The 19116-nt window shown below is 37.2% G+C and overlaps 1 protein-coding gene across 5 annotated transcripts in view; it reads right to left on the bottom strand.

The window, feature by feature from the left end:
• Positions 1 to 19116, bottom strand: part of STAU2 (staufen double-stranded RNA binding protein 2) — a 168843-nt gene that overhangs the window by 127471 nt on the left and 22256 nt on the right. For all 5 annotated transcript variants that reach the window (XM_027452356.3, XM_027452358.3, XM_027452357.3 and 2 more), the window contains exons 4-5: positions 17431 to 17590; positions 14956 to 15091 (exon numbers count right to left, since the gene is read on the bottom strand). In XM_027452356.3, coding sequence (XP_027308157.1) covers positions 14956 to 15091; positions 17431 to 17590 — 296 coding nt within the window. The remainder of the gene's footprint in view (positions 1 to 14955; positions 15092 to 17430; positions 17591 to 19116) is intronic.

Below are 19116 nucleotides of genomic sequence, written 5' to 3'. Positions count from 1 at the left end.
ATCTTCCCATGTAGTGATGACACTTTCTACATTCCAAGACCATTTTTCTACTTTTTTTTTTTTTGTGCAAACACCTTAAACAAAAGCATTTTAAAACACTGATTCTAAAACTGGAAGAGGAATAGCACTTAATGATCTTCCTCCACGTTTAATTTTTTAATACTGATTATTTTTCTTCTCCTTTCCCACTCTGCATTTCTTACACAAACCCCCATCTCCTTCAGTTTAATGAAAACAGTATCCTTATCTAATGCTATAAAATGCTTCACTGAATCCCACAAAATAAGGTTTACTTTACTCTCTACCTAAAAAATGAGCTAACACATGCAAGGTTAACACATTAGTCAGACATACTCTACCTTTAGTATACAGTAACATCAGGCTGAGTTTTATCCTGTTTTACTTCCCTGTCTTTATTTAAGCTTTCTTTTCAATTTTGTGCTGACTCTGTGAATATTTCATGAAGTTAATGATGAATCACTTTTCTTTTTTCTTCTCCTACTGGGCCAGAGACCATAGAGTTTTTTCGAACAATATGATTAGCATAATCAAAAAAAAAAATTGACTCATGTTTTCACGATCACAATATCAAATCTCTTCAAACATTTCTAAGTAAAAAACAAAAGGGAAGGGGATTCAGTTTTACGTAACACTATCTAGCTTGGAATCTTCCCATGAGAACTTGTGATGACAAGACAATAATATTGCCACACCGCTGTATCTCTGAATTCCAAGTTGCTCAATACTGACTTTTGACTGAAATAAATATTTCAATATTTACTCTCTGCACACACCATTAATTTGCTTACCATTTGCAGTAAAGAATATATGTACGTGGACAAGTAAAAAAGAGTTCCTCATCAAAAGTAATTAGAAGAAACCAACACAAAGCTACAGACATCATAAATCACATACTTCAACAGTCACGGATTAACCTAACAAGTACTACAACAAACATACCGAGCCAGCTATGGAGCACTAGTTCTAAAGAGGTGCTTACATGCACATTAAGTTCAGATCTCTGCTTCTGCTTGTATTTCTCCCTATACTAGCAGATTCACTCTAAAGCCCTTATTGTAAGAAGCACCTTTCAAGGTGGAAGAAGGGTCTCAAAGCTAGCCTGAGCACCTTTTTTTTTAAGAGAAACTAGTGCAAGACATATGGAAGAAAAATAAAAAGGTTATGAATAAATAAAAGAGGGGGAAAAGGTGGGAAAAAAGGATCATGAGATGAACCTCCCAAAGTACTGTACAAGGGAGACTAGGGTAGGAAAAAAAAAAAAAAAAGGAAAAAAAACACACCACAATTAAAATCAAGAAGAGAGCACAGAACAAAATGTTTTGTTCCTCTGGAGAAGTATTTTTTATCTGTCAACCAAGTAACTAAGTCATGAAAATGGTCAACACAACTTCAACTTATTCTTGACTGCAGAAATAGCATAAACACTATAAGAACATAACAAGAACACTGCCTCCAGTGTTTAAGGCATTGAAAATGTCAAGTGGACAATGCTCAAATGGGATGGAGACTGGGGAGGGAAGAAAAGATAAATACAAGTAAAAAGAAAATGTTCTCTTCTGTGACATAAAAACAAGTACAATATGAATAAAAGGGAAAACATAATGAAGCTGTGATGTACACTGCATACTTAAAGGTTAAAACAGACATCCAGAAGACAAACATCTCAAACTCTTATCTACTTCAGCTCATAAAATTTCCCATGAACTGTATTACTCACTAATCTTTAAAAGCATGCGGAGTGCTTACTGAGAATGCCGTCCAAATACCCATTACGGTAAAAGAACATAAACAATGTTGCATATCTGACTACAATTTCATTTTCTTTCTATATAAGAAACTCATGTTGAAAAAAAAATCATGTCACTTGCCAGCCTCTGGACTAAGCAAATTTAAAAATAAAGTACCTCATTCATTTAATTTTATCATAAACTTATATTGGTAATACAATGCTAATAAAAATGTTACAAACAAAAGCATCTAAGGGCTAGGACTTCACAGAACTTAATTAACGCTGTGACTTAAAAGTGCACAGAGGAAGAAGGCCCAAAAAAGCTTAAAGAGTGATTCTCACCATCCAAATTAACTTAAATTGGAGTAGCTTGAGTCTATCTGTGTACGTTCTGTTCCAGCTTGTAGGAATGTAAACATAGAGACATTAAATTGCATTACCCTGAGTCAAAAATGTAACCTATCATTTCAAATTTGGCAATTAAATTAACAGGAAACAAACTGAAAAATCATACTTAATTATGGCTTAGCATGCCTCCCCTCAGCAGCTGAGCATGATCTCCTAGCTCACCAGTTATCATCCTCTAAACGTGCACTATCACTGCCAGCAACAGCTTCTGTCCGGAAATCCTACCAGCTTTGCCATCAGACTTGTACAGAAATGAAATGTGGAGACAGAGAGAGCTTGGCCAATTGGGAACAGAGTGCATTTTGTATTGCCCAGCATTGATCCTATCAACAAGTTGGAAACAACACGGATGGCCTGACAAAGGAAGCTTTATCTACACCTAGAAAGGGAAGGGAAGAGAAGGAGGGAAGAAGCCTGTTAATCAATTACAGCAAAGATTGGAATGGGCAAAATGGTAGAAGAGTGGTGAAGTCTTTCAGTGCTTCAATTCTTTTCTACACAAAAGCATAAAAAGTGCAGTATTTGCTAGGGAAGCTTACTCATGAATAGCATGAATAGCTTTCAATGCTTCCAATTTTCAAACCAATGGATTTGCAGCAGTGACTGACAAGGAAATACAAAGTCATTGCTAACAAAATGTATAAATGACTGCAATGAGAGTGCAGTACTAGTGGTCACTGATGCATCATGACTTGCCTCAGCTGGTCCACTGAGTACAATTTAATGCTGAATACTAAGATGGAGATAAAAGTTGGATTGTCTTAGCTCAATATTCTAAAATATAACATCTTAGACTTGCTAAAAAGCAAGGAATGTTTATGAGATGGTGTGGAATTCTATTCTAGAAGACAGGGACTCTGAAAAAGACTTGGAGTGTAGGGATACCAAAGACACTTGATCAGGTGTGTACCCAAAATGTCTGTTATGACCTTTGACTTAATAAACAAATTCAGTATAGAGAGTAACCACTATTGAGCAGAAATAAGGTTCAGCTGCTACTGGCCAATCTTAAGAACTGTCACTTCTGTTTCACTGGAATGAATGTCAGACTCGAATCTAAGTTAGTAAGATGACTGGACTCCATTTTCTCCTCTTTTGTCATGGGAAAGAGACTCAAAGAGACTTGAAGACAAGAAAGGTTGTTGTTGGTTGGGTGGTTTTCGTTTGTTTTTCTGAAGATGATTTTGCTTTTTTATTACAATGCTGGAGGATGCAGCTCTGCTCCAGTGAAACAAATCATCTAAACACCACTTGGTGCCAAAGTACATGATGCTGTGAGTTCAGCTGTCCTTTCTTTGACAATAACCAAATTAAACTGTCCTTCTTTAAAAAGATCCTAGAGAGACAAGCAGACCTTCAGAAGATCCTGGGAATTAGCATTTTGGAAGAGATGTTATTTGTACTTTCTTTCACAAAAAACAAGCAGCTACCAAAATTACGACTTCAGAAAAAAACATAAGGAGGAACAACAATATAGCAGCTGCTCATGAGAAGTTTTGTGTTTAGATTCCTTTATAAAAGAATCCTGTTATAAATGAATCTTAAAGCACCTTTCTTTGAGAAAATTTTGTCCTTTCTTAGTCTGTGGCAAAACTTTCAGTACAATAGGGACATAGACCTCCACCCAGGAGAGATGCTGTTTCCATTACAATTCCGGTCAGATGCTATTGAATCTGGTAAAAATTATCCACTAACCTTCTTTTACCTGCTACCCTCAGGAAAATTATGATAGCTTCTCAAACTATTGTTGGAGCTTTAACAGCAGTTGACTTGTGGCATTACAAAATGTAGGCAAAGAAAAGAGAATATATTTATTGGTTACCAGTGTTTAGGTTCTGGACACAGCAGAAAGGCCGTAACAAGAAAGGAGGACATCTGGGCTTGCTTCCATTGAGCCTAATGTCTCACAGATCTCTCAACTGAAATATCCACAGTTCAGCAGAGCCACAGGACAAAAGCATGAATAAAAAGCTAGCTGTGGAAAGAAAGAAATATAACCAAAATGTTCCAGCTGCTGGTAGAGCAGTCTGAATAAGCGTTTATTTTCATACACACCAACAATGTTAGTCTTCTGTCCATATCCTGAAAATAAAACTGCCTTACAACAACCAGATGCAGAAGAGGGAATGGGGGACACCCAACAAATTGCAAAGCCAAGATATGGAAGAAATTCCAAAAGTGTTGGAAATTCCAAGACGTTGGCTCTGAAGATTTTTGAGTCAGAAGGTTTTCAGGAACCCTCCCAACTGGAACAACAGTGTTGAAAGACACACGTTAAGCAAACAAAGATGAGGAAGATCTGTATGTCACCCCTCTCTGTTTTTCACACTAAGTCAGAGAAAGAAAAATCACAGCTGACAGTCAGAGACATGGGTCTGGAGCCAGAGGTACCTTCTCCAGAGCAGATATTGGAGGAAGTGTAAAAACCCAAAGAAAGGAATCTACTAAAATCCTGTCCACAGATGGCAGCTTCAGGAGAAATAACCAAAATGTGAACCAAGGACCACAAAAGAAAAGGGTAGTCCTTTTAGCAGATAGAGCAAGAAAACAAGTGGTCAGGGGAGCTCACAATATCTTGAAACCAACTGAAAAAAAATTGAGAGAAGAATTAAGAATTCCAACCCAGGAGCTCCTCTGTAAGTAGGGCTAAGAGGTCATTGACAAAATTACTAAATTTTGAGTGAAGAGAGTTTAGCAGAATGCAATAGTCTAAAATGCCCTGTCTTTAGCATCACATTTTAGGCATGAAGAGGTATGAAGTACCTGAATGCTCTGCACTATCTACAGAATTTGCCCTGTATTCCATGTGATCAGTTTTTAAGCTGTTGTATTATTTTTAACAGCTATCAATGAAATATTTTAAATACAGTTAAGAGTATATATACCATCGATTTCTGGTAGGTTAAACGGACCCATTAACGTAGTGGATAGCCGCAATAGCATGAATTTGTTGGAATGACTCCACTGCCCATGTCAAGGCGCATCACCTAACACCATTTTGTGAGCGCTGTGAAACTTCACCGTAACAGGGTGAGGCGACTACAGAAAAGCAGCTTTCGGGAAGAGCTTAATGGAGCCTGTAGATTCCACTGCAGGATCTGGGTTTTCTGATCCCAGACACTCAATGTATTTTTTATGATTTAAAACACTGTAGAAATTAAACATGAGCTGTCAAAATTTTTATTGCAAGAATAAATATCCTCTGTCATTTCTGACAGACTTAGGAATTTTTATTTATTTTTTTTTAAGCCAACCATACTAATCACTATTGTCTAAACTGATAGCTACTGGCAATGGCAAAGCTCATCACCTGCAAGCTCCCTTGCCACTGTTCTTTTGGGAAAACTGTCTTAAGACAAACAGATGTTTCTGCTGTTTTAAACCAACAGGAAATGGACTGACTTTCTCCCTTTTCCTTTCCTAGAAACAAATACTAGCAAAGAAAAATCCTAGCACAGCTGTACTCAACACTTGCCTTATAACAATATGTCTGTGTGGGAGGCACGCAACAACTGGGAACAAACAGGACAGGGGAAGTGAAATGTAGCATGCAGAAGATGAACACAAAGAATTCATTTATAAGTCTGTGAGTGGATTATTACACTGTAACGTTGATGCACCAGGAGGGTAATAACGCTGTGATGTACAAGATTTTGCTCTGCATCCTGTCTCAATTGGTAACGTATAAAACCTAATAAATTATCAGTTGGCAACCTCAATCCCCTTCAAGAGAATATATTTCCACATCATCATAAAGCTTCATTGCTATGAACCGACTACAGGCTTGGTGACTGAAATTTCTTTAGGTTAAGCCTGAGAAATGAAATAATACAGTGAAACACAGAATTCTTGCTGACTTTCTGTAGATATGCTTCACTTCAGCTTTCACTGCTGACAAATTGGCACCTTTCACATGCACTAGATTTATACAGAGAAGAGAAAATGACATTAAAGTTGTTGTATTATAGCCTCAATCATTACAGGAGAAGAAAACTTAAAGGAAATGATGACACAAAATGTTGTAGTAAACCTGCTTTAGTTGTTTTATGCTCAAGTTACAACATTTTCAAGTAATGAAATGCTTTAGTATAGGAAAAGACAACTTTTTAGAGAGTACTTCTGTTGTGAAATTCTTGCACCAAAACATAAATTCATGCTGCCATCTAATGGTCTAAACCAAGTGTTTCCAGCTGAACAATTAGACTGCTAATCTGAACTATCACTTTCACACTGTTAGGACTACTATTTCTTTCCTTGAATGTGAACTTTCTGAAATCCTTCATTGTTGTTCAGAACAAAATTACACTCTATTTAAGGAGCTATAAACTATTCTAACCAAACTCTTAATTTCTATTTCCATGTGGTTTTTCAAATTTCTTCCAAAAGTGTTTTTGTCTATTAGTCCAAAAGGCTGGGAGGGGAAATGGGTAAAGATTGCAGAAGGGAGTTCTCTCAAAGTCAGACAGTAAACATCTTTATCATTACACCTCTTATTCCATAAAATGCAAACTTTAAGGACAAAACTTTGCTATGCTGAATGGAAACGTGAGGCAAAGCACCTCAGACTCCTTCTGGCCATTTTAGGGGAAGAGATGTTGTACCTTGTAGATTAAGCCAGAAGCCAATAATTATAACATGGTGAAAAATCCCAGTGCCACCCAACCCTGCTGCTGGACCAAGTGTTTTGTTCTCTTGTTTGTCCTGGGATGACTAGCTTAACACACCAAGCTTCAGAGCTGAGAGTCCACATCAACCTGGGAATTAGGGCACTGGTGTTCAGAGCACAACAGCATTCTGTAGTAAAACACTACTTAGTTAAACCAAAAGCACTTCAGTAAAAAGTGTATATGCTTGCCTGCCTCCCATTAGAGCTGTTATTACCCAGATACGAGAAAATATTTCGCTCTTTCATATATCCCTGAAGAGTTGATTGATCTGATACTTTTTCTCTCTAGGGAGAGATTTTTATCTTTTTACAATCCTTCCACTATGATAGTCTGATGACTCCCACCGCAGCATTCATAAAATTATTACATTTCAACATTCTTAGAATTATTTCTTAGTATAAGAAAGGGAGGATTCAGTTCTAGATTCAGACACCAACATTTATATATTTAATTATGTGTAGAAAACTAAGTTCCCATCACAGTGAAGCCCTGGAGAGAACCATATGAAATGCTGACATCTTAGCTTATGGTATGACAACTGGCATTCTAGACTTGTGACTGCACTGACTAGACATTCCAGTGGTTATAATGGGAGAACAGGCTTCTCCTGAACAGGTAGAGACTAGGAAGGTATCTGAGCTTGGATCTGAATACCACCATCAGCTGCCTGAACGCAAGCACACCATATCATTAGGGCTGCGGTCATGTACCTGTGAGATATCCACATGATGTGACACAGGACTCCTCCACAGAAATGACAAGTTTCCCATGAGTAGCTGTAATCCTGGTGGATTATCTAAAATAATATGCTGACTTAACCCTGCTTGTAGAGATTTATTCAATTAACTAAGCATAGATATGCAGGGATGTTTGAAATGCTCTATAGCACCTTGCCTGGCCTCCAGCTACCACTCTAGAAAGGTCTCCTCTAGGTCTCCTGCCATATCTGCCAGTCCCACGTGGGTATCTCAGAGACCCTATTGAGTGTCTTCCCACCTGACACAGTATATACGTTTGAGATGACATCTGCTTCATACACAGCCGTGCATAAAATCTACCTTCCATGCAGAAAGCCTCAATAATTGAATTTTAGCAAAAGACAATTAGCTAATTATATGCCTAAATTCATGAAAAGACATTCTTCTACAGAATAATCTGAACTCTACCTTTTCCAGGCTACTAGCTGATGTAATCAATGCTAGATTGGAGCCTCAGACAGATGAGACGCTTTGTACAGGCAGAAGTCTCCTTCCAGAGGAGGTTCTGGTAGCACAGTATGACACCTAAAGGCCTGGACAATTTCAAACTTCATCCTCTTTCTGCAAATGAGGTAACTAGGTTGTATGACTGCAGGTGTACTTCTGAAGACTGTCTCAACAGATTTGGTATTGCATCCTGCCTGCAGTGCAACCTACTCACTTGGAAATTTGGCTTATGTTCTCCACATCTGTTCTTCTGGCTAGATTCTCCTTTCTTCCCTCAAGATCATGTACCTTTTGTGAAATAAATGAAGCTGAGTGAGGATTTATATTGCACTGCTAAGCACTCAAAATTGAGTAACGCTAGCTTCCAATCTGTTCCCTTTGATGTGTGTATTTAATCTTTAACTCAGCATTTGTAGAAGAAACAAACTTTTCATTTTTACTCCATTTGTTCTCCGTACAATATTTTATTCATGTGATCTGACCATTTTAGTAATTTATCCAACACTCACACCGTCTATTTCATTTTAATCATTAGATTGAATTTGGAGAACATGTTAGCCCACTATGCAGCTAGCAGCTACAGATGGAGTTATCCAAAGGCTAATCCCTCAAACCTCCTTTTACTATTCCCCATTTTTGAAGTGCTGATTCATTATTTAGGGCACTGGTCCACAGGACTGTTATACATAATTTCAGAAGCAACTAAGCCTAAGCAAACAGACCCATGCAGCCTAAGGTAAGTACTCAGCAGGGTAACTACTGACACAACAGGCAGGAAATACTTGCACACTCAGGGAGATGCCCTGTGCTTTGTGGCCTGGCAGCTTGGCTGGCTCCAGAAGAGGCAAGAATATGCTTCCTCTCTGTCTGATGTTGTAAAGTAATGTTCACTAACAAGAACTGTGCTCAGAAAGACAGAGCTGTGAAGAAAGAAACAAGGAGGAATGGTCTGTGCACCCTTTCCCCTTGAAGAAAGGCAATCATCTTCTCCTTAGTCTGCAGTATTCAACGGATAGGCAGGAAGAAGCAACCCTAAACAAAATCAACATGAAGGCTCAGTGCAGCAGAAACTGTCAAAGCACACAGAAGCTGCAGTTTATCCCAGGGACATTACCACTTTGCGTGACATGTACTTATAGAACACACCATACAATTTTCCCAAAACCAAGCAAGAAACTGCTTTAATTATTTTATTCCCATCATTTAGCTTGTCATTGTTTTTCTTTTTCTTTGTTCCTATGTTTCACAAGTGTTACTAATTTTGAATGCTTTTTTTTTTTTTTTTTTAATAAAGGTTTTTCAAGCTCTCTAGATTGTGGTGAGACACATTTCAGGGAATTTTATATGGTAAGCAAATAATTTCTGAACTCTCCCAGAAAACAAGGGTTGCATTTTGTGATCTCTTTGACACTACTTTCCATACTGAAACATCAAAAGCTGGTGTTCAGTTTCTAGTGGTTTTATTTCTTGGTTGAAAACACTTGGTTTGGCAAAGTCTGTAAGATACAATTTCTTTTCTGTCATTTACAGACATTCTACATTTGAAAATACTGCTGGACAATTAAACTTCAGGGATGATTCTTTTCAGCTTTAATTGAAGACAAAATAGCTTACAAGACAAACAAGCACTCAGTGGCACGACAAGGCAAGCTGGATGGTCATGGAGGCAGAACAGCTATCTCATTTTATTGTTTAATCACTTATTTTACTGTTTAATGGCTTAAACCAACTGCATGCTCAGGGATGCAACAGAGTACTAGTTGTAGCACTGGCTATTGCTATGAGTAGTACACACATTTCCTCATCAGTTCTGCCAATATTTTTCAAACCTGCCCTACTGTTTGGCCTCTTCTGAGTAGCTTGTCAGTGCCAAATGGTGGGCTGACAAACACAGACAAGATGCTAACTAAATCAGTTCGCAAACAGTCCCTGAAACCACTAGCACTTACTTCCCTAGAGTCAGTTTATGAAGTTTTCAGATAAAAGAAGCCATACAAATGCAATGTTCACCACGTTAGCTTTTCTGCAATGTATACCACCTGAACTAAAAGTTCCTCACATGCCTTTATTGGAGAATTGCTCATAACTCCAACTTGTGAGGCTTTAAAAGAAAGCATATACCTGGTTAATTATGAGTGCAGAAAAGTCTTTTTTTTTTTTTTTTAATTTTAACTATAATTCAGTAGTTGAACCCTTTATTAACTACAAAGTCGTCTAACATGGCTGGATTCAAAGTTGATAAGGCGAGCGTTCAAAAAGAAAGCTGTCAGAGGCCATCAAGCTTCCTAGTACCAAACTTGTATAGACTCTACTGGAATAAAGATAATCTGGAGAGGACTCCCAAGCTGTCTCATCAGATATGAAAAAACTTTAAAGGTCTTATCTATACTGTGAAACAAACTGCAGTATACAGATATCCAGCCTACCAGAGACCTAAGCTGATAAATCCACATGATTCAGCACAGACCATACAGATTTCATCAGCTTGGGTGGAGATGCAATGTAATAACAACAGCCCAGTGATGTTAACCTAGTGAGTACCACATTCACTAGCTTGAGTGAAAAGCCATGCTAGTACATCCTTGCCTCATCCACTCCAAGCAGGACAGTATTTTAACTGTTTAGGTACTGCTAAGAGGGGAGCAGATTCCTTATTTAGCATAGGGAGAGACTTACCCAGGGCTGCCCTGGTGTTACACACAGCCTTAAAGGCCTTACCCTGTGCCATGCTGAGAGGTTTGTATGTGCAGTGATGGAGCCTGCCTGCCACTTGCAGCTCTGTAACTTTCTACCTGCACTGCCTGGACAGCATTTTCCAGTTTGGCTAGCTGGATTTTTCCCTTGCTATTCTCTCCGTGCTTCTATTCTCAAGGCCTCGCACCTGGAAATGCTGATAATGTTGATACTCAATTTGACAGCTGAATCTGTACCATACCATAGTCCTTCTCTCCTCTGTCCTCTCTCCTTGGCAGTAACTTTTGGTATACATTGCTGAGCCCAGCAACATGCATGTACAAACCTCAAGAAGCAGTCAACATTCAACACCTGCCCTGATGCAGCATGAACACTGTCATAAACTGGAACAAACAACAGGGAGTATAAGCAGGTCCATGTGAAAACCACAGAATAACTACAGGAAAAGCAGAGGATACTCATAGAGGATGCTCTGTCACTTCCCTTTCAAGCTGGCCAGTGGGAAAAGTTTCTCTATTTCCTTTTTCTTCCTCTCACTTGTTTCCCCCTCCCTTTTCTTTCCCCCCCCATAAAAGTCACCTTCACCATTAACTTATGCTGTGGACCTTACAATTGCATTGCTGCATTTTGTGTGTAATCCTCTGTGCTAACACACCTGCTGCCCATATACATATTATACATATTTTCTACTCCATGTGCAAGTGTAGTTCTCCTGACCCCTCCCTGGTGACAGCACAAGGTTTTGTGTGACTAGGTGAGCACATGTTTAAGGAGAGACATTAGTCACGCTGTAACTTCTCCATTCCTCTTGCCCCCCAGTTGATTAATTTCTGAGCAGCTCATCTACCAGTGCTGGAGCTGGAAAAATTGCAGGGAAACATGGGCTGGGCACAACGGAGGAGGAGGAATCAAGGCCACCTCAGCATAAATCATTTTAAGCTGATGTGGAAGCTAGCTCTCAAATTTGCATGCAAATAGCAGCTCTTAGACTACAATTCCATGAGTTACTGAAGAGGATCTTTTGTGCAACTTGAAATGCTAGACTTAACTGGTCTAAAGATATGCCCTGCCTGGGCATAAAAGTACTCAGTACTTTACTTTTCCCCCCTCAAGTAATTGCTAGAATCAGAGTCCCCTGGTACAATCTCATAATCTGTATTTTAAAGTATTTGAAAAGCACATTTTTTTAAACAAAGATCAGCAAGAAACTTAGTTAAGAGTATAAAAGACCAAAATGGCTTCCAGCTTTCTACATATTTAGTTATCTGTTTTAATAACACAGCTGCTTCCTCAATCTAGAGTCAGAGACTAATGAAAAGGAAGAGCACTGATTGTAGCATCTTACCTAAATTATTCTTCAAATCTTGTTTGTAAACAGCCTACGTGGTCTCCATTTACTCAGGAAGACCAACACTTCTATTCTAAAAATCATCAAACAAATGCCAAATACACAGTAGCAGCAAGTTGTTTAAAATGTAATAAATGTAAATACCACCCTATGGGAACAAAATACAGTTTCTGTGCTTCACTGATTATTGTTACAGATCTAGAACCGCCTTCAAACCTCTCCCTGGTCAAGGCGGGCAGCGATCCCAACAGAAAGAACCCTGTGCATTGAGGTGTCTGTGATGCATGACGCAGTGAACCCAAGCAGCTTTCAGAGCCATGCTTGGCTGCAGGGTCAGCCCAGCTACCTCGCTGCAAGAAGCTCTCCCTCGACATCTCTGCGGCCTTGCCTTTATCTACCAGTGCAGCAGGAAGTTCTCATGAGAACAATGTTTTTGTTTTGACTGTAGAAATAACAGAGTTGTTTCCTTCTAAGAAAATCCTATAAAAGTTTGACTGACCAAAAAGGGGAGGATAAGGTCTGCATGACGTGTTGCACATGGGATGGAGACCTGTTTCTTGCCACACTACTGGGGGCTCCCAGCATCTAAAGGAACATAGGATTATCTGTGCTACTCTCTTCTTACAGCATGTGCTCTAAGAAATGATACCTTGTAAGTGCCTTTCTTACTGGGATCATAACAAACCAGCACCTCCTGATGCAAAACAAGGTGATGAACAATTATTTCCAACATAGGACAAGTCCCTAGACATTACAGGATGGCAACACTTGTCTTTCATCTGGTATGACTGTGTGCACAGGTAGGCAGATGTACAGGGTGTGCGTGCACATGCAAACAGACAGTTATTTATCAATTAGTTTTAGTTATTCATTAATTTAGGATCCTCTGTATTATTAATCGTTCTGCAGAGGCTGCTGTATTCAACTAAGTACAATGGGGCAGACAAGCAGAGATTTAGGCTTTTTGTCCCACCCTACCTGTTTTGTGATCAGAAAACAAATACCCTTGCTAGCCACCTAATGCACCTAGAATAGTAGTGTCCATGTACCATTGCACCCTAACATAGGAACAAAGTTCAAGAAAGAAGCAAACAATGATTACAGTAGATGTGCTATTCTTTTTCATTTAAAGAAAAAAAAATCTTAAGAGTTAGGAACTGCTAAGTGTTTGGAGGTTCTGTTTCCATGACTTTGTTTCAGTAACTAAGATCAGATTCTAGAAGTCCACGTTTTGTTTTTTGCTAACCTGCATTTTTTCCAGTCTAGCCTTTTTATCTGTTAGTCAAACTAATATCATTATAAAAGCAATTAAAATAAATGCAAGATTCCTAAATATCAACCAAACTCATTTTAGGCACCACAGCCAGCTATTTAAACCTGACATATATGAGTCGCAGCTCTAGTCAGTAGCAACAAGAAATACAACAAGTAATAAAATAATCAGACAATCTGTAGAGTAATGAAAGTTTATCATTTGTTTATCATTTACAATTCAGGTATTACTCCTATTAAAAAGTCAGAATGAAATGCTAGAATACAAAAGTTACCACAATTTAAAAATCTAGGGAAAAACAAAAATAAGAAGCCAACTGAATTTTCCTTAGACTATTATGAAATGATGTCTTTTCATCTTGCATTTTCACTTCAAACTCCCTAATTTTTAAATATTGCTATAAATTCAACTTCTAACAAAAGAGTTATTTTGAGCAAAAACACTTATCCAGCAATCACAGACTCATTCTTTTTTACAGTTATGAGGTATATAAAAATTATTAGGGACTCCATTGAGCACACCCTCTACAAGAAAGGCAAAACCTTTCACTGCAAAAATATTCCGTTGGAAATTCCTCATCATTTTTTTTGTTTGTTTTTGTTTTATTTTTTATTTTTGGTTAAAATACAAAAGAGCTGATCAAATATAGTTCCTTGGGGGGGGAGGGGGAGGGAGAAGTGGAGGAGGGGAGGCACGCAGGAACTAAAATCTATTTCAGAGAACTAGCCCTTGGGACTCCAAAAAATACATATATTGCCTTAAGTTACTCCTGTATTATTGCATTAGATACAAATTACATTTTATTCAGGATGAATTAGAACAGGTTTTCCATCTGTACTAAAATCATACAAATCCCAAAGATTTTTCAAAAATCTTTTTTTTTCAAAGATATTTCAAAAATTTAGAACATTTTTCAAGAAGATATTTCAATGATCATTTAGAAAACTACTCCTCCCAATTAAATTTTCAATTTTTTTAATTCTTTAAGAATTTGACTGTTTAAAAACAAATTTAGACAGAATATTGTCTTTTCAAAGATTCATCCAAGTTACTAAAGTAATTACAGTATTAATGGAGGGCTCTTAATGTAGGTTTCTAAACTGTGAAGTAAAGGATTTTTCATGTGTCAACACTGAAGATTAAGGAACTGAGATAGCTAACATCACAGAATGGTAAAAATATGGAAACTTGACAGTGGTTTCAAGCCCATTTTCAAAACACAGCCCTTCTAATTTTATAAAGTACTTCTAAGAAAAGAGCGCTTCATGTTCAGTGTTACAGATTCTAATCAAATGACACAAAATATCAGCAAAGAAAGGAAAACCTCTCTCTGAGGATAGTATTCTGCCTCTTTACTGCTATGTCTGGAGACCATAACTCCAGTTTACACACTGAAAAGTAGAAACAGTTGTTTTACATGTCTTTATTCCTTTTGACATGCTTGAGGCACCTGTCTTCTTTAAGAAGGAGGTTGTGTATGTTTTAAAATGAGGCTGCACAGACTTCCCTTAGTAAAATCTTAGTTTTATTTTACTCTGAAACAATCTATTAAGTTTATAAAGATTTAGCACAGAATAAGGAAGCATGAAATAATAGAAATAAGTACAAACCTCTGATTGTACATGCCCCGAAAATTATAATTTGCTCTATAATTGGGGATTGGCTTTGGATCTAACGGCCTGTAGATGGCAGGCTCTCCTCTTTTCATAGCCAGACCATTCAGTTCTACTGTTGGAGTTATACTGCCTGGAAAAAACAAAGAGTACACGTAAGGCACTTACACTACAAATACTGCAAAACACACATGCAGGATTGAAAAGAGCAGCAAGAGAGCTGTAATACACTCAGAAGGTATTTTTATGCTCTTAAATTAAAAAAGAAGCAGATACAATGATATTTCACCTTCTTTAAATCATGGGAATATAGATGCCTGCTTAATCAAAAGCAATGAAAAAGCACATTTAAACCTTTATCTCAGTGTATTCTCTATGCAGTTTCAGTAGATTAATCTTCACAGATGAATGAGAAAGTCAATGCTATAATCAAGCTGGGTATTCACCTTTTCAAAGTGCTTATGCATTATGACGCTTTCTGAAACTATAAAGAGTAATGTTTCTTTCCACTGAACACCATTAAATAAAATCAAAAATCAAGCAAAGAGGCATTGAAACAAAAAAATAGTAATTTACATTACTGTAGTCATTTAATAATGTTACATTAGAAGTCAGAAAAAACTTTTTCTTTGCAAGACTTGAAACCCCAGAACTATGACCGAAAGTTAGTGATCTAACTAACGGGAATGTTCTAACAAACTGGAAATATAACTACTGGACATTAGTGTTACTACAGCCACCTACTGGTAACAGAATACAAAAATAGCAAGCAGGCACCACTTGCCCACTTGCATCGCCTCCAAAAATTCCAATCATGAAGCTATGCTGCAGCTTCATTAAAATATTTTTTTTCTTAAAAATAAAACATCTAGGTACAGTATTCTCCACTTCTCTGTTGTACAAAAACCTTAAAGGGGCTAAATGCACATTTGAATAAAAAGGAGCTAGTATTTACTTAAAATATTTTCTTAGCAGTTTCAAATGAATCTACTCTTAAAACAGTTACAATGGAAGTGCCAGTCTGACCTTACAGCTTTATATGCCTTATGATGGAGGTTTGTATGCAGTATTGATTCAGCAACTTTTGTCCACTACAATTTCAGTATTTTACAGAGCAAGGAATAACTGTGAATTCAACTATGTATTAAAAATGCAAAAATGTCATTTTTATTAGAAGATACTTGTGCATATACAGCATACTTTTCTTAAAGCAAAATTACAGTATTGTGTGATACAAGTTTTAATGAATTCTTTTAAAGCCTATTTCTTTTGTTATCACCTTTTCCCTTTACAAATATGCCAAAAGTCCCAAAAGGCTAGAAGCTGAGTGACACTCTGCAATGTCAAGAAACAAATCCAGGATCCTTTTGTACAGAGATCTGAGCCTCCTGCTTCCTAAACAGCAAAAGCCACAGTGTCTGCAAAGGACTGTAAAACCAGTGTCCCAGAGAAGCAATGCATTGATCTCCAAAAGAGCAAGAGGATACTGTCACTTCACTTGCAAACAATCCTTAATGCCTAATGTGCTGGATAATACTCATAAGCTCTCAAGGAAGTTAGTCCTGCTTTCTTCCTGCACAGAGATTAAATTCAAAATGAATCCATTTTAAAAAAGTGCATGAAATGTTTTATGTTTTTTAAAGAGGAGTGGAACCAAAGGGAAATAAAAAGAGAAAAGGGGAAAAGGGAAAATATAAAAAAGAAAAAAAATAATGGAAGAATCCATTTTTCCTCACCAGTTACTTTCTTTTATATTAGCGTGAAATGAAGCTAGGAATAATTCTTTTTCCAATTAATTTGCCGAACAAGACAGAACAAATCACTGAGGATGCAGCTGAGATGTGTACCTCAAAAGGCCTTGTATGCATAGAAGGCAACTCACAGGTAACAACTTGAAATGAAGGATGCAAGACAGCAACATATGTTCTTTTAATTGCTCAAACAATTTCTAAAGCTGTTTGAGGGCTTTCTGAAAGCACAGACTGTTAAGAAAGAAAATCTGTCATGCAGGAAATTACCTCTCAAAGCTGCCATGCCAAAACCTGACCTTATACATGTATTTACACCACAGATATAATTTCACAGGATTGGACTGGATAAAATTTGGCTCTTCCATTGGAAAATTAGCTAAAATAACTTCCCCCAAAAAAACACAGAACTTTACTATGGTAATAATGGTCAGTTCAATCTGTTTTTGTCTTCTCTGTCTATGGTTGCTCACATACAGTCACTTTGTATACAGCTGAATATTATATAAATAATATTCACTTAAAGTTCAATCGTTTTAAGTATGTGCATTAAAAACTCTCCTACACAAACTCAGTAGAGTTTCTTTATTAACTACCTTACCTGTAAAACAATCACATTGATTCCCATCTGCCAATTAAACCTATATCTTGTTAAACTTATTTATTAGTGGTATAGTATTTCAACACTTCAACATGTTTTATTACACAGAGGAAATTGTCATACCTGGATTATTGTTAACATTATTTTTGGGTGGTCTAGGAGTTGGCTTGGGAAGGGTAGTTTCATTCAATGCTTTGCTAGCAGCAGCATGTTGGGCCTTTTTAATACTGCTTCCTTCAGCTTCCCACGTCTGTTCTCCAAGAGTCAGTTGCACTGTGAACATCTTCAAGACAAACAACAGGTAAAACTGGCAAGACTATCACAGCAGATCAGATCACTCTGTATGAAAATCTATGGGCTTGAAGAGAAAATGTACCCTCTTTTCATTATAATTCAACTCTCAGATAACACATCTAATTCTTAAAGAGATCAGTGGGTCCTTAGCAGAGGGCAACATTTGGCCTTATAGATGAAAAGTAAAATAGCATAATGCTAGCATCAGCTATGAAAGAGAGAATACTATTTAAACCAAGTAATAATAACCATGCAAACCAGCCCTTTGCTCTTGGATGACTATACACAGGTCAATTCACGTGACATTTCTTTACATGTTTAAACATATTCAGTCACTTTTGCTTGTCAATAACAGGTAAAGATGGCTATTAAAAATACAATTTTGTAATATTTCTGAATGGATATAGATGACTACACACTCTTCAGGAAATTTGAAGAGAATTTGGCCCAAATACTTCTACACAGGTAAGAGATTTCCCGTGTAACCTGATTTCTGAAACAAGAAATTGTATCGCTAGGACAGAGTCACAACTCAAATATATTCAACAATATATGGTAAGAAAGAAAAAAAAAGTTATCGTTTTGAATGACACTGCAGTTCTTCAGTGTGGATTCTATAGTAAAGACAGGAACTGTAAAAAATTCAGAGTTCAGTAACTGCTGATAAAACCATATACATCGCAAAATCTGTGATAAAGGAGTATTTCAAGCAGTATCTGTGCTATGCAGGCTGTGAAGATAAATCTCAAAGCATATTTAAGATACTACATAGAGTATATCTTCTGTATGATATGTACATGTTTTGTTTAAATTTGTGCATCTAACAAAAAGAGGATAAAAAATAAGAAATTATGTCTTTTCCATATGAATACCAAATAATATAAAGCAGGATTTCATTGCCAAATATACGTGGTAAATGAAGATATACCCACCTGAGAAAACAGGCTAACTTACTTGAGGCAACACAAAGATATTGCACATATCTTTGTACACATCAGTAGTATACAAAGCAAATGTTTTATTTGGATAGCCATTTACTCTATACTTTTTAAAGTGATTTAAATTTGCTAGATTCAGGACCAGGCATCTAGAGATAGGCAGGATGTACAGCCCTTAAATCTGCCTTCACATGTATTTTTATTCAGTAAGTACCTGCACACAAGCATTTGAATACAAATATGTATGTGCCTCCCATCACATGCACATAGTACATTTGAATTGAATTCTATAAATACATGCTTTTATCTTAGTTACAGGCCTGAATTTTTGCCCACTGTAAATTTCAGAAACACAGTGCAAGACTGTGGATCACAGCTCCTAGCACCATTTCATTTTTTCACAGCAGTCATGACAATTTCCTTGTAAACAAGGGGGAAGCAAAAAGCTAGTCTCTAAATATTGCATTCTGTCAAATGCTACCCCTCAGACTTGAAAGTTAAGCTGGGTATGAGAGCTAAATATCCATATCTTATATGCATTACCTATGAACATACATCCTTATTACTAACAGAACTG

The sequence above is a fragment of the Anas platyrhynchos genome, chromosome 2 (genome assembly GCF_047663525.1).
Source record: "Anas platyrhynchos isolate ZD024472 breed Pekin duck chromosome 2, IASCAAS_PekinDuck_T2T, whole genome shotgun sequence".
In the NCBI taxonomy this organism is placed as follows: domain Eukaryota; kingdom Metazoa; phylum Chordata; class Aves; order Anseriformes; family Anatidae; genus Anas; species Anas platyrhynchos.
Note: the sequence above shows the minus strand (reverse complement) of the source record. Positions and strands in the feature narration are given on the sequence as shown.